Source organism: Diorhabda carinulata, chromosome 2, assembly GCF_026250575.1.
Source record: "Diorhabda carinulata isolate Delta chromosome 2, icDioCari1.1, whole genome shotgun sequence".
Lineage (NCBI taxonomy): Eukaryota > Metazoa > Arthropoda > Insecta > Coleoptera > Chrysomelidae > Diorhabda > Diorhabda carinulata.
In genome coordinates this window covers 34,572,825-34,588,737 of record NC_079461.1, presented here as the reverse complement: position 1 = coordinate 34,588,737, position 15,913 = coordinate 34,572,825, and the positions used below count along the sequence as shown (strand labels likewise).

The following is a 15,913-nucleotide window of genomic DNA, read 5'->3' as shown; positions in this document are numbered from 1 at the left end:
ACGGATGCAGTAGTAATTTGTTGAATATAAATACAAAAGCAGTTGGCCTAAAAAGAGCATTTCATTCTCTTCTTATCTATATCTAAACATACCAGTATAAAAGCTGACGTGTAGTACAAAATTTATAAAAATTATATTACAGTGGCGTATCTGCGAGGAGTTTGTCCTTTTTCAAATTTGAGTTTTTAAAAAGTTCAGTTGATGAGGAAAAAATAAAAACACAGTATTTTTTTTTGAAATATATAAATAAATAAATAAATAAAAACGTCGTAAGAAATAAAAAAGAGAATTTTGAGAAATTGTTTATAAAGAAAAATGAACTTTTACTATTCAACAAAAATAAAGTTTTATTTACTAACGAATATAACCCTAAAAATGGATTGTCTGAAGTAGTTTTAGGTTATTTGTAGCTCGTAGCTTGTACTATTTTTATATGGTATTCTACAACAATCTTATTGATATATGGACTGTTATTAATACAATTAATGGCGCAAGAGGTACCACAAGACCTCAAAGAACTTCTGTATGGTATTCTACAACAATCTCATTGATGTATGGACTCTTATTAATACAATTAATGAAGCGAGAGGTACCGCAAGATCTCAAAGAACTTCTGTATGGTATTCTACAACAATCTTATTGATATATGGACTGTTATTAATATAATTAAAGACGCAAGAGGTACCACACGACCTCAAAGAACTTCTGTATGATATTCTACAACAATCTCATTGATATATGGACTCTTATTAATACAATTAATGGCGCAATAGGTACCACACGACCTCAAAGAACTTCTGTATGATATTCTACAACAATCTTATTGATGTATGGACTGTTATTAATACAATTAATGAAGTGAGAGGTACCACAAGATCTCAAAGAACTTCTGTATGATATTCTACAACAATCTCATTGATGTATGGACTCTTATTAATACAATTAATGAAGCGAGAGGTACCGCAAGATCTCAAAGAACTTCTGTATGGTATTCTACAACAATCTTATTGATGTATGGACTGTTATTAATACAATTAATGAAGTGAGAGGTACCACAAGATCTCAAAGAACTTCTGTATGATATTCTATAACAATCTCATTGATGTATGGACTCTTATTAATACAATTAATGGCGCAAGAGGTACCACAAGACCTCAAAGAACATCTGTATGATATTCTACAACAATCTTATTGATGTATGGACTGTTATTAATACAATTAATGGCGCAAGAGGTACCACAAGATTTCAAAAAATATCTGTATGATATTCTACAACAATCTCATTGATGTATGGACTCTTATTAATACAATTAATGTCGCGAGAGGTACCACAAGACCTCAAAGAACTTCTGTATGGTATTCTACAACAATCTTATTGATGTATGGACTGTTATTAATACAATTAATGGCGCAAGAGGTACCACACGACCTCAAAGAACTTCTGTATGATATTCTACAACAATCTCATTGATGCACGGACTCTTATTAATACAATTAATGTCGCGAGAGGTACCACAAGACCTCAAAGAACTTCTGTATGGTATTCTACAACAATCTTATTGATATATGGACTGTTATTAATATAATTAATGGCGCAAGAGGTACCACAAGACCTCAAAGAACATCTGTATGATATTCTACAACAATCTTATTGATGTATGGACTGTTATTAATACAATTAATGGCGCAAGAGGTACCACAAGATTTCAAAAAATATCTGTATGATATTCTACAACAATCTCATTGATGTATGGACTCTTATTAATACAATTAATGTCGCGAGAGGTACCACAAGACCTCAAAGAACTTCTGTATGGTATTCTACAACAATCTTATTGATATATGGACTGTTATTTTTACATTAGCATAAAGTTGGCGACAATGAAATAAGAAGTATCACATCTTTAATAATATCATATCTTGAATAATTTCTTCCAATGCATCGAAACACGTTTGTAGTATTAATTAACACAAGGTTTGATTGCGTAAATATCAAAATTGAACCACGTAAAACAAGTTTTGCGAGATTTTTGACGAATTAAACTCGATTGAAATCATTTGTTGATTTGTTATGTAACACTAATTAGCGAATAAATTATCGGGTATGGAAATTGCTTTGATTGTTAACGTTCGACATTCAAAATTCAAAATATATATATAATATATATGTTGAAGCTATAAAAATTATGAATGCTCATTAACATTAAACATCTATGATTACATAAGTGCATTGTATAATGTATTGGAATTGTAGAAAATTGTTCGAATAACAAAATACCAACGTAATATTCCCTGTTGCGTTTAACTTTATCATAATATAGGATGTCCCCAATTAAAAATTTATATATATACAGACGGAAATTGAAACATTATGAGTTTCAATAATGTTATGACAAAATTCTTAAGGATAGATCAAAAAATTGTTACAATATAAAGTAAGGTAATGTAATCTCTGAAATAAGTCGGATCAAGGAAGAATGGTGGATGATAGCGCACGCAAATTGCAGAATGAGCAGGTACGTTATCCTTGCAACAGGACCTAGTGCCCAGTTTTGCTAAATTATGGTCGATTACCCTGGATGCGTTGCAGCAACTGTTTCCAAACTTCCTTTTAGGATGTTCAGGATTTGACCTTTTGAAACGAACTCCTCAAAGATGCGATCAGCTTTGTGTTGACCTTGAACTTCTGACGGCTATCCAATGATCGCCTGTGACGTTCTTATAAACATCTTTTGAATCGTCTCGAGCTTTTTTTGAGCGATTGTCAAATTATACGGTACTCAAAGAGAACAAATCTTTATGATATCCAAATGATCATGCAATATGGAATGTATGCAATGGAACTAATGCCCAAGTATGCCTTAATCTCACGATATGTCTCATGACGATATCAGTTTACGATATCGATGTTTTCTTGTACAACAGCCTATTTTGGACGACCTTCACGAAATTTATCATGTAGCAAAGGACGACAACGATTTAATTCGGAAAACTAGCGAAACACGTGGTTCGAATGGTGGTTCATCACCAAATGTCGAAGCGAGTTGATCGGCAAACTGCTTTTGGTTTAATCCACATTGAAAGTCATAGATAATCGTATGACAATACGTTCTAAGTACGTTCACCATTACAAATGTCAAACATTATGATGACAATGTCAGATTTGACATATTCACGTCAGTGTTGCCATATCTTAAAACTTAAATAGCAGTCCGTCGTACAACATAACATAGTCTTCTTCTTTTTTATAATTTCCGTGGTATTATCTAAGTAGTAAATTTTTCAACAGTTATAACATATAGTATTTGTCTTTAAAACGTTCTATTTCATTCACTATTCTTATTAATCTTATTATCTACTGCAATACGATTATTTATAGAAAGATTTTCTAGCGTGTGGCTTTAATTTTATTAAAAACACACTTCCTTTATCACTAATCGCTATTTTAGTACGTTTACTTTGCTAATAAAAGATTTATCTTTTCTTTTTTCCCACGTATACGATAATTAAGGCCACACAGTGAAGGTAAAGACAAGTTTCTCGCATACTACTCGTTTTTTATTTCTACAAGATTCGAGTAGATAATATAAGCATAAACAGTGGGAATACCATTAGTCATAAACGAGTAGTTTAAACACCATGAAATTTGTACAAATTTACTATAAAAAAGTAACATGAATATTGAAACTTCAACATGCCTAAACCACAAGTTATACCCGCTCCAGACACAATCTTTATGTATTCAATTGTTCACTACGTCTCCTACAAAAACGGACGTGATTCAAGTGACAAGTTTTCTTCTTCAGATATCCTCTAGAAGTGGCAATCATCAATATTTTTTTAGTTATTATCTGATTCCACGTGTCATTCACTTCATTTTCATTTTCACTTTGACACGTTTCCGAAAAACCGACACGAAACGAATCGATTGTGGATCCAAGTGCACCCTCCATACTCTCGAACTGGGCTTTAGCTACATTCTAATGTATAATATACTTTTTGTTTATATGTGTCTATTACTTATGTTAACTTCATTCTAATTCTGAATTGTTTATGTCATCTTCACCTTCATCGATAGTATCTTCATCTAGATCCACATATTCTGCTTTTCCTTCACTACATGTTCGATAAATTTTATCCACAACTGCGAGGTTATTCCCTATCTGTTTGTTATTCATGATTTTTGCTCAATCAAAATATTAGAAAACGATTAATTTTGGTATTTAAAGATGCTAGTACAAAATTTGTTATATTGAGGACCAAATGTCGTGAACCTGGACAGCGTTTCCTCAATAATTATAAAGAATTTATATAAATCAAGGACAATTTCCTTGAAAAACATACTACGGATCGCAATAGAATTCAACAATTTTTATTTGAAATCAGACAAAGTTGAAATTCGCTTAGAACCAGAAGGTTTTAACTACAACTACCCCAACACTCACACTTATACTGTTTGACGGGCGTTTCGATAACCAACTTATCGTCCTCAGAGACTCTAGCTTCATATAGGGCAATACTATTTAGAAAGTAATTGCCAATATTAAAAAATCGATTGGTTGAAAACTTCTGGAACCATCGTGTACGCGAGGAAGTCATACTTTTTTATTTAAATTACTTATAGGTTAATCTGCTATTCGAGCATAATAAATTCCTCATTTTTAGCTCGTAGCTCGTCTTTTCGAGCTACATACCAGGGTGTATTTAATTTATTTAAAATTCCAATTATATAAACTGCTTCGAAGGTTTCACTGCGTCGTGTACAAGCCGAAGGTAGATAATCGCAGTTGCTTCGACGACAATATAAATAACAAAGTAAAACAAGGTGGAAAACGTAATTGGTATTCTATTAATGAGTAATAGCTATCATTATTCACTCATACTAGTTATGTATAAGTTCATCCTCACTAAATCATCCTGTATACGTACATAACAGCGTATTTTAGTCGAAAAAAAAATTGAGGTCACTGTGAAAACGACAATTGTATATATGAACCCTTTTATCGTTTATAATGTTTGAATGAAACAATTAGAAAAATGATTTAAACGACTGTGGTAATAAATATTCAATTTTCTTCATTATAAATTAGTCACTTTTCATTTCCGTGTCGTTATTGCCGTATAATTTGGAAGATTATGGAAATTATATCATGCTTTTCACATTGAATAATAAATTAATCTACAGCTCAATTTCGAAACAATTCATTATTTTCCCAACAATGTATTTTAGATAAAAATCCCGCAATGGGATTTTTTATTATCATTATTTTTAATTTCAAAGTCTTTCAATGATGTATTCAAAAATAAAAAATTATTCAATTGATTCAGAAAATGTTTTTATTATAAACAAACTGTTTAAAGTTTTCCATATAAGTTTCCAGTTAATGAAGTTAATCAAAACATCCTGTACAGATACAATTTTAATGATTATTCTGGTTATTTTTTATCTTTAAGAATCAACTTTTGATATAACTAAACTGGTATTCATGTTGTTTACCCTGATGATCGAGAAGCTAACGTACTTTCACTATTCATTTTTGTAACCTTTTACTCGTTGATTTATCTTCAATAATTACAAGCGTTGTATGTTTATTACCGGATATTAAATAAAGACATTTTGAAAAGGTTTTATTCAATACTACTTGTTACCAACCGTCTAACTAACGCCCTCTATGAGAGTCAGACATAAAAACAAATTCATTGCTTCCTAAACATATAAAATTTCAATACCAGTTGTTGCGGCAAAATCGTAAAAAATGAATATTTTTTACCGAGCAAACCCCAAATATTTTTCAGTTTTCTATCTATCCTTATTATGAAACACCCTCTACCAGTCCAAATTATGAGCCTCTCAATACCTCATTCTTTCACCGTGGTTTCTTTTGGTCTCTTTCACACATTTTTATACCTTTCAGTTTCTAATATTCTGGTCAATGTTCTGTTTATGTTTATCTTTTATTCCATATATCTTAAATATTTAGTTTTCTCTTACTTGGTCTTCCCATTTGATCTTGATTGCCTACTTAGTTTACCTTTAATTGGTTTCCAATTCGCATTTTTTTTTATTTCTGTCGTCTGTCGTATTTCTGTTAATTTTTAACCTGGTTTATTTATTTATTGATATTTCATATGGTTTTCGAATAGAGGGCGCTTAAAAGGTATACTGTGGTACTGATGACAGTTAAGCTAGTTACGCCACTGAACCATAAAAGTTAGTAATTATATGTTTTATTGATCTCACTGTATATGTCCGTGTTTCTAGCGTGTTAAATTAAAGTTTGAATATTAAAACACGGTATTCAACAAGAATATTAAATTTAATTTGAATACTTTTGATCCTTTTATAAATGATACATGTTTATATTGTTGTATGATGTACAACTAAAAATAGTTATACGAAAAGGTAAATAGTCTATTCAACGTTAATAATGAAAGTTGTTATTCTGTTAGATTGTAACTGAATACTCTTTGTTATTGTTTATGGTAAGATTGGTATAGTGGAAACCTTTAAAAATGATAAAAGGTGATATAAAAACAATGGCAAAATGAAATCCAAATCTGTACTTTCTGATTTTAATAAATACCTAAAAACTGTACAATTGATTAAATAAATTCGCACGCGACTTGCGTTTTTTTGTCTTTTGTGAGAAAATTTACCATGGTGATAGTAAAATTGTTTCACACCATCAGATATTAAGCCAAAATAAGATTACAAAATAAATGAATAACAGTGTATTTGAGACATAAAGATCAAATTTCGTAAAAAACATTTGTAAAAGATAATTGTAGAAAACCGAAAACTTGGTTTATTCAATTTTTCACATAACCTAACCTAACTTTTGATGGCTTGTGAAAAAAGTGTAAATACAAAAGTTGTAGCTACAACTTTTGTATTTAACTTTTTTCTAGTTTTATGGGACATCGAAATAAACCGTTTTTACCCTCAAAAACTCACTTCCTTTCCCTTCCCGACCTCAGATACCCGGTAAATTATTTTATATTTCATTTTATATATATATATTAAATACTGGAGTGAAAGTAAATTCACATAACCTCCTTGACCGCTGATTTCAAATGTAAAGGTTTAACAATATACTTGAATTAATTAAAAAAATAAACTAGTCTTCTGAATAATGAATATCATTTGCTAGTTCCGTTTAAAAAAAGACTTGTATTCAATAAGAAAAGTCGTAATTGATACATTAAACATCTTTGATGGTGTTTCGTAGAGTTTAGAAGGTAAAGCAGTCTCAAGAAAAAACTTAACCTCATTTTATACCATAACAAAAATAGCGAAGAAACAGTTCAAAGGCCTAGGACCTCATCTTCTCTGTAATGATGAAATTACATTTCTGTTAATCAGATTTGATTTTAAATCGTATTAGGTTACTGGTATCATCTACTGTTGACATAAGGTTCGTTCCAATCCATCAAAAAACTGTCTTAGATACGGTGACGATTCTGCGCAATCGAAATAACGTATTCAACCCGAGCAGTTACCAATCATCTTTTCAATACTTGGTTGATAGCAAGTACGTTTACAAGAACCGTGCATACCCGAAGATTGCGCAGAAAAAATCATTTAAACGCTTCCAATTAGATATGTGTTTCCATTTATTCTTTTTAGTATTTACCTCATACGTGGTGTTTATTTCGTTTATTTCTAATCCTATCGCTAATTATAAGAGTTGAGGTAAAAAGATTTTTGACTTTTTGAGTTGTGTATTTTGAGATTTGTCATGATTATAATTCTAATACTTTTTAAGTTGTGGTATGTGTCTTTTCGATTAATTAGATTCTAAATATTTGTGAGAACAATTAATTAATTATATGTAACAACAAGTTATACCGTTTCAAATGATTCGAATATATGTTTTTCAGTCGTCTTTGCCTGTTCTAACAAAATGATTTCGTGATGCGGTAATTCATAACTCATTCTTATCACGATTTTATTTGTTAATGTACAGTTTATATGTATGAACAATTATGCAAGTAAAAGTTTTACTTCAGCTAATTGAAGAAAACATTATATAATTACGGTGTAGAAATGAATTTAAATCGCATTTTAATCACGATTTCTGTATATATAATTCACCTTTACCCGTTCTATGTAATAATTGTTAATATTCAACTGTATCATTTTTTGTTGATTAAAAGTTAGATCTCAACGAAAAAAGGACAAAATACAGAGTAAATTCTCTAATCGGCTTTACCTACATAACCTAACAGTTTTGACTGTCTTTCTGTCTATTATTTTATCATTGTAAATTGTCTGGTGAATCCTCCTCCGTAAACTAAAGTTCTTTTCTACCCATTGTCCTTTTTAGTTGATTATTCAACACCGCGCGAAGAATACCATACAAGAAAAGCATTCACGAAGATTGTATACCTTTTCCTTTTGATATTAATTCACCTTCGAAGTCAAGAGGTAGTCATTTCTTTATCTGCCAAGCGAGCCTTATCTTGTAATGGCGTGACCTTGATAGTTTTCATAATAGAAATACATTTTCTGAGCTTCCTATCGTCTTAGGACATTTGGTCATTGTCTTAGTACTTTCCCAGGTTAACTTGATGGATGTACTGTACATAGCACAGTAAATTCTTTGACTGATTTATACGATCGATTGAAGACAGTTATTATTATCGAAAACTGGGTGTTTTAACAGAAAATGTAGGTTGGACTACTTTTCAAATAGGCGGAAAAGTATATAGAATGTGTATTTACACGTGTTTTAGTAGTTGTTCTGAATTTACTTATCTTAAACAGTTCACGTAGCCACAGAAATTCGAGTATATACATAAGAAAACGAAAGTAGGTCAAACCAAGGTTACTAGAATAATAGAAGGTTTGTGACATGCGCATGTTTTTGTAAACAAACGATCAGCTGCTAGAACACCAGCTACGTCATTATGTTTACATTTTTGTTTTGTTTATATTTTTATGTCAAACAGAACTTCACTAACATTATGTTCGAGTTATGAGGATGTGTGTTATTTCTTGCTGATCTGGCTATACAAACGAATATATTTCTAATTGAAGAATTTATTAAGCTATGAAGAACCGGTGGCGTCACTTGTCTACTGCGCATCTCGTTATTGTCACCTTATATTATTCTAGTAACCTTGAGTCAAACGAAACTGATTCTTATTCAACGACAGGATAAGAATATAAATTGTATTTAAGGTGATATCACGTGTTGAAATGATCGTATGTGATAATTGACACTTTATAATTACTTGCAAAAATTCTAACAAATTCACAATAATTAATTAACGTTCAGCGTTATCTCACAGTAGCTTTTCTAGGTTATATTCACAAAAATATTTTGGACTACGTGAATAGTTTATATTTTGGTAAAATTCTGGTCAAATTTTGAATTATAATTTACCGTCTACAATCGGAGAGTTTTCAAGCTGTACTTAATGTTTTGCGGATGCCCTTTTTCTGTTTTCCAATATTTATATGTCGCTTTCTCGAACTTTAACTCAAATTTTTTCGCTTTTTTTATGTAAACGAATACACGACTTTCGTTTTTATAATTTTTCATTTACTCATTTCTGCTATAAAGTTATCGAATTCCTTAAATTGCTTGTTTCCTTCCTTGCAGGATTTAATTATTTCAAAAGGAAGGCCGAAAAAGAGAAAATGGCTAGTAACTGGCGTTATAGTATTAGTAGCAGTGGGTTTGGTAATCGCTGCGATTATCTTGTTATCAAAAGGAGATGATGCCCATCACAAGGGAGCAGTGGCGGCGACGGCGGCAGCGCTTAACTTAGAAGACTATCTTAACGGTAGATTCCAAGCCAGATCGTTTAATGCTACATGGACTTCGAGTAAGTATTTAATGGCGATCCTGTTCATTTATCGTATGGTGTTTAGATCCCTTATAAAAATTGGGGTAAATTTTTTTGATGCATTATACCGAGACATGTCCCAATCTAATACCATTAACATAACTGACAAATATGTGGGTTTTAAAATGTACTTTTGGGACATCAAAGTGTTTTATCTATCTAGAAACCTTCTTTGAACTTAAAAATAGTGTTTGCGACATCGATGAGAAGAGGTTAACGTAACCATTTGGACATTGACGTAAAAAATATAACCTCAAAATGTAAAACTCTTTTCCCAGAACTGCTGGGTTGATTTTAATACTTTCTTTATAGAAGTTTATCTTTTATTTTATGCCGAATAAATAAAAATATGAATCATTGCAGTAGAAATAGTAAAAATTTCATAAAATTTTTCTTTTCAACATTGGATCTTATTTCATTATTAATGTTAACCAAAATGCAGTAGCGTGCATGTATAATGGATACATTTCGATTTCAACCTTTGAATATTCAATTATATTTTTATGATTTTAAGTTCGTTCCGCGATAAGGAACATTTTATACAGTGAATTAACATAATTACCAAAAAATAATATATGCAAATGCTATTCCAAATTTAACATAAAACAATATATCATGTCAAAATGATGAAAAGCCATTGTAAATTTTAGTCTGCAACGATTTATATTTATAAAGCACGATTTAGTTCTACTTAGGTGTTTAATGAAGTAATTCTCGGTGTTTAAACCATTCAGTCTGAAACGCAACATGTACTAAATACAATTATTATAAGTTTATGGTCTTGATTGAAAAATTGAGCATGAAAACTATGGCATTGGATTTTTCAATATGAACTTTTAGCTTTGTCAACAAAAAACAATCAATTCTTTTCAATTCTAACATCTTTTTATTTGTTTTTGTTGATAAATCGTCCTGATTTTTTATTCCTCCTATAAATGAAAAAGTGAAATATTCATTGCAGAAAAATTAGCAAAGCAAAATACATATCGATACATTTGGATGGTAGGAAACTCCAAGTTAATGTAGTATTGAAGTAGATGAATGAAAAAAGGGAAAAAGAATAGAAAAGATAAAGGAAAAATTACAAAAATTCAAGGTTATACATAACGATAAACAGGGCAAGAGAAGCATTGCAAACTATTGACGAACTTCATAATTAAAAGGGAGAAATCAAAAAAGTGGAAAAGCTTAGAATGTATAACAAAAGTATTGGAGAAATCCACAGCTTCTTTAAAAGAGTGGAGTCAAATTCATTGCAGTATGATGAAAATTGAAAATTCATAGAATTAAAGTCGATAAAGCAATAAAAAGAAAAATGGAGATTGAGATAATGCAGGAGAAATCCAGATTTTTTGAAAATTAAAGTCAAATACATTGCAGAATGATAAAAACAGCAAGAAAAGCAACGAAACTAGTGGTGAATTTGAGGATTTATCGAATTAAAGAGGATTGATCAGAAAAATGTTGTTTTGAGATGAAGAAAACGTTAAAAAAATTCCATTTTTGACTTTGAAAGTAGAGTTGAATTCAATGCAAATGATGAAAAGAACAAAAACAGTGTTAAAACTATTATCAATTTAAGAAATTATAGAATTAAAATAGGTGAATCAACAAAAAGAGATTTGGAGATTGAGAAAACCTTAACTACATCCATAGTTTCTTCAAAACTAGAGACAAATTAATAACAGAATGAAAAAAACCTCAAGAAAAGCATTCAAATTGGTAAAAAACTTGAGGATTTATTGAACTAAAGAGGATTAATCAGAAAAAAGTTGTTTTGAGATGAAGAAAACGTTAAAAAAATTCCATTTTTGACTTTGAAAGTAGAGTTGAATTCATTGCAAATGACGAAAAGAATAAAAACAGTGATAAAACTATTGATAAACTTAAGAAGTTATAGATCTAAAATAGATTTATCAACAAAAAGAGATTTGTAGATTGAGAAAACCTTAACTACATCCATAGTTTCTTCAAAACTAGAGACAAATCCATAACAGAATGAAGAAAACCTCAAGAAAAGCATTCAAATTGGTAAAAAACTTGAGGATATATTGAACTAACGAGGATTAATCAGAAAAAAGTTTCTTTGAGATGAAGAAAACGTTAAAAAAATTCCATTTTTGGCTTTGAAAGTAGAGTTGAATACATTGCAAATGACGAAAAGAACAAAAACAGTGTTAAAACTATTATCAATTTAAGAAATTATAGAATTAAAATAGATGAATCAACAAAAAGAGATTTGGAGATTGGGAGAACGTTAAATAAATCCATAGTTTCTTCGAAACTAGAGACAAATCCATTACAGAATGAAGAAAACCTCAAGAAAAGCAACGAAACTGGTGAAAAACTTGAGGATTTATTGAACTAAAGAGGATTAATCAGAAAAAAGTTGTTTTGAGATGAAGAAAACGTTAAAAAAATTCCATTTTTGACTTTGAAAGTAGAGTTGAATACATTGCAAATGACGAAAAGAACAAAAACAGTGTTAAAACTATTGATAAACTTAAGAAGTTATAGATCTAAAATAGATTTATCAACAAAAAGAGATTTGTAGATTGAGAAAACCTTAACTACATCCATAGTTTCTTCAAAACTAGAGACAAATCCATAACAGAATGAAGAAAACCTCAAGAAAAGCATTCAAATTGGTAAAAAACTTGAGGATTTATTGAACTAAAGAGGATTAATCAGAAAAAAGTTTCTTTGAGATGAAGAAAACGTTGAAAAAATTCCATTTTTGGCTTTGAAAGTAGAGTTGAAATCATTGCAAATGACGAAAAGAATAAAAACAGTGTTAAAACTATTGATAAACTTAAGAAGTTATAGATCTAAAATAGATTTATCAACAAAAAGAGATTTGTAGATTGAGAAAACCTTAACTACATCCATAGTTTCTTCAAAACTAGAGACAAATCCATAACAGAATGAAGAAAACCTCAAGAAAAGCATTCAAATTGGTAAAAAACTTGAGGATTTATTGAACTAAAGAGGATTAATCAGAAAAAAGTTTCTTTGAGATGAAGAAAACGTTGAAAAAATTCCATTTTTGGCTTTGAAAGTAGAGTTGTAATCATTGCAAATGACGAAAAGAATAAAAACAGTGTTAAAACTATTGATAAACTTAAGAAGTTATAGATCTAAAATAGATTTATCAACAAAAAGAGATTTGTAGATTGAGAAAACCTTAACTACATCCATAGTTTCTTCAAAACTAGAGACAAATCCATAACAGAATGAAGAAAACCTCAAGAAAAGCATTCAAATTGGTAAAAAACTTGAGGATTTATTGAACTAAAGAGGATTAATCAGAAAAAAGTTGTTTTGAGATGAAGAAAACGTTAAAAAAATTCCATTTTTGACTTTGAAAGTAGAGTTGAATACATTGCAAATGACGAAAAGAACAAAAACAGTGTTAAAACTATTATCAATTTAAGAAATTATAGAATTAAAATAGATGAATCAACAAAAAGAGATTTGGAGATTGGGAGAACGTTAAATAAATCCATAGTTTCTTCGAAACTAGAGACAAATCCATTACAGAATGAAGAAAACCTCAAGAAAAGCAACGAAACTGGTGAAAAACTTGAGGATTTATTGAACTAAAGAGGATTAATCAGAAAAAAGTTGTTTTGAGATGAAGAAAACGTTAAAAAAATTCCATTTTTGACTTTGAAAGTAGAGTTGAATTCATTGCAAATGACGAAAAGAATAAAAACAGTGTTAAAACTATTGATAAACTTAAGAAGTTATAGATCTAAAATAGATTTATCAACAAAAAGAGATTTGTAGATTGAGAAAACCTTAACTACATCCATAGTTTCTTCAAAACTAGAGACAAATCCATAACAGAATGAAGAAAACCTCAAGAAAAGCATTCAAATTGGTAAAAAACTTGAGGATTTATTGAACTAAAGAGGATTAATCAGAAAAAAGTTTCTTTGAGATGAAGAAAACGTTGAAAAAATTCCATTTTTGGCTTTGAAAGTAGAGTTGAAATCATTGCAAATGACGAAAAGAATAAAAACAGTGTTAAAACTATTGATAAACTTAAGAAGTTATAGATCTAAAATAGATTTATCAACAAAAAGAGATTTGTAGATTGAGAAAACCTTAACTACATCCATAGTTTCTTCGAAACTAGAGACAAATCCATTACAGAATGAAGAAAACCTCAAGAAAAGCAACGAAACTGGTGAAAAACTTGAGGATTTATTGAACTAAAGAGGATTAATCAGAAAAAAGTTGTTTTGAGATGAAGAAAACGTTAAAAAAATTCCATTTTTGACTTTGAAAGTAGAGTTGAATTCATTGCAAATGACGAAAAGAATAAAAACAGTGTTAAAACTATTGATAAACTTAAGAAGTTATAGATCTAAAATAGATTAATCAACAAAAAGAGATTTGGAGATTGGGAGAACGTTAAATAAATCCATAGTTTCTTCAAAACTAGAGACAAATCCATAACAGAATGAAGAAAACCTCAAGAAAAGCAACGAAACTGGTGAAAAACTTGAGGATTTATTGAACTAAAGAGGATTAATCAGAAAAAAGTTGTTTTGAGATGAAGAAAACGTTAAAAAAATTCCATTTTTGACTTTGAAAGTAGAGTTGAATTCATTGCAAATGACGAAAAGAATAAAAACAGTGTTAAAACTATTGATAAACTTAAGAAGTTATAGATCTAAAATAGATTAATCAACAAAAAGAGATTTGGAGATTGGGAGAACGTTAAATAAATCCATAGTTTCTTCAAAACTAGAGACAAATCCATAACAGAATGAAGAAAACCTCAAGAAAAGCAACGAAACTGGTGAAAAACTTGAGGATTTATTGAACTAAAGAGGATTAATCAGAAAAAAGTTGTTTTGAGATGAAGAAAACGTTAAAAAAATTCCATTTTTGACTTTGAAAGTAGAGTTGAATTCATTGCAAATGACGAAAAGAATAAAAACAGTGTTAAAACTATTGATAAACTTAAGAAGTTATAGATCTAAAATAGATTAATCAACAAAAAGAGATTTGTAGATTGAGAAAACCTTAACTACATCCATAGTTTCTTCAAAACTAGAGACAAATCCATCACAGAATGATGTAGAGAATAAGAAAAGCATTGGAATTATTGGCAAACTTGAGGATTTATTGAGATTGAGATTGACTTATTAAAAGGAGATTAAAATTCATTGTAGATAGCAAGAAAACTGTAGGCGATGTAGAAAATTTTTGAGATTAAAGTAGATGAATCAGAAAAATGAAAAGGTTCCGAAATAAAGAAGAAGTTAGAATTAATCCAGAGGTTTTTTTTTAAATAGTATATATAGATTTTGAACAAACGTATGTTTAGAAGGGAGAAAATGAAAAATTTATAAATCAAATGGATGTTTTATTATTGCTTTCATATTTCTGATTTCCTTATCTATTACTCGGCATGTGGTTTCAGAATAACAGTATAATTTATCTTATATTATCTCATATTTAGGTTTTCTTCGTTGAATGGAAAGATATCGATTAAACAGAACTAAAAATGGACCTAATCATATATTTATACGTAATCTTACGTTGATTATAATTATTTATTAGTCAGAAGAAGAATATACAAAACGAAAAGTGAAATTAACAGGTCACGCGATCTCCCAAACGTTGTTAAAATAACACACGAAAAAAGTTAAAAAGGATAATCACGAAACCTTGAAAGCACATCTTCATTGATTAATACGGTTAGAACAAGGAAGTAGTGCCGCAATTTTTGTATCGCAGGAAGAAAATTCAGTTTCAACTATCAAATCAAAAAAATCCTTAGTCAAAGAGTGGATATACTTCACATTAAACCCTCGTGGGTTAATGTGATTGTGGATTGATTCGTCAGCTTACTCATTTTATACTGTGGTTAGTTTTAAGTAATTCAAACCTCCTGGTGATGTTTTGATGATTCTTACTCAACACACTAACACATATTGTCAGACGCACGTTTCTATAATCAATTTATCGTCTTCAGAGATTGACGGTATTAGAAATCGAGCTTCTTGTGATCTAGTTCCCGATACAACCACTGATTTCTGAT

General features: G+C 29.9%; 1 protein-coding gene across 3 annotated transcripts in view; it reads left to right on the top strand.

The window, feature by feature from the left end:
- The window catches only part of LOC130903968 (venom dipeptidyl peptidase 4), a 41,024-nt gene that overhangs the window by 6,171 nt on the left and 18,940 nt on the right, over positions 1–15,913 (top strand). For all 3 annotated transcript variants that reach the window (XM_057816433.1, XM_057816431.1, XM_057816432.1), the window contains one exon: positions 9,609–9,834. In XM_057816433.1, coding sequence (XP_057672416.1) covers positions 9,609–9,834 — 226 coding nt within the window. The remainder of the gene's footprint in view (positions 1–9,608; positions 9,835–15,913) is intronic.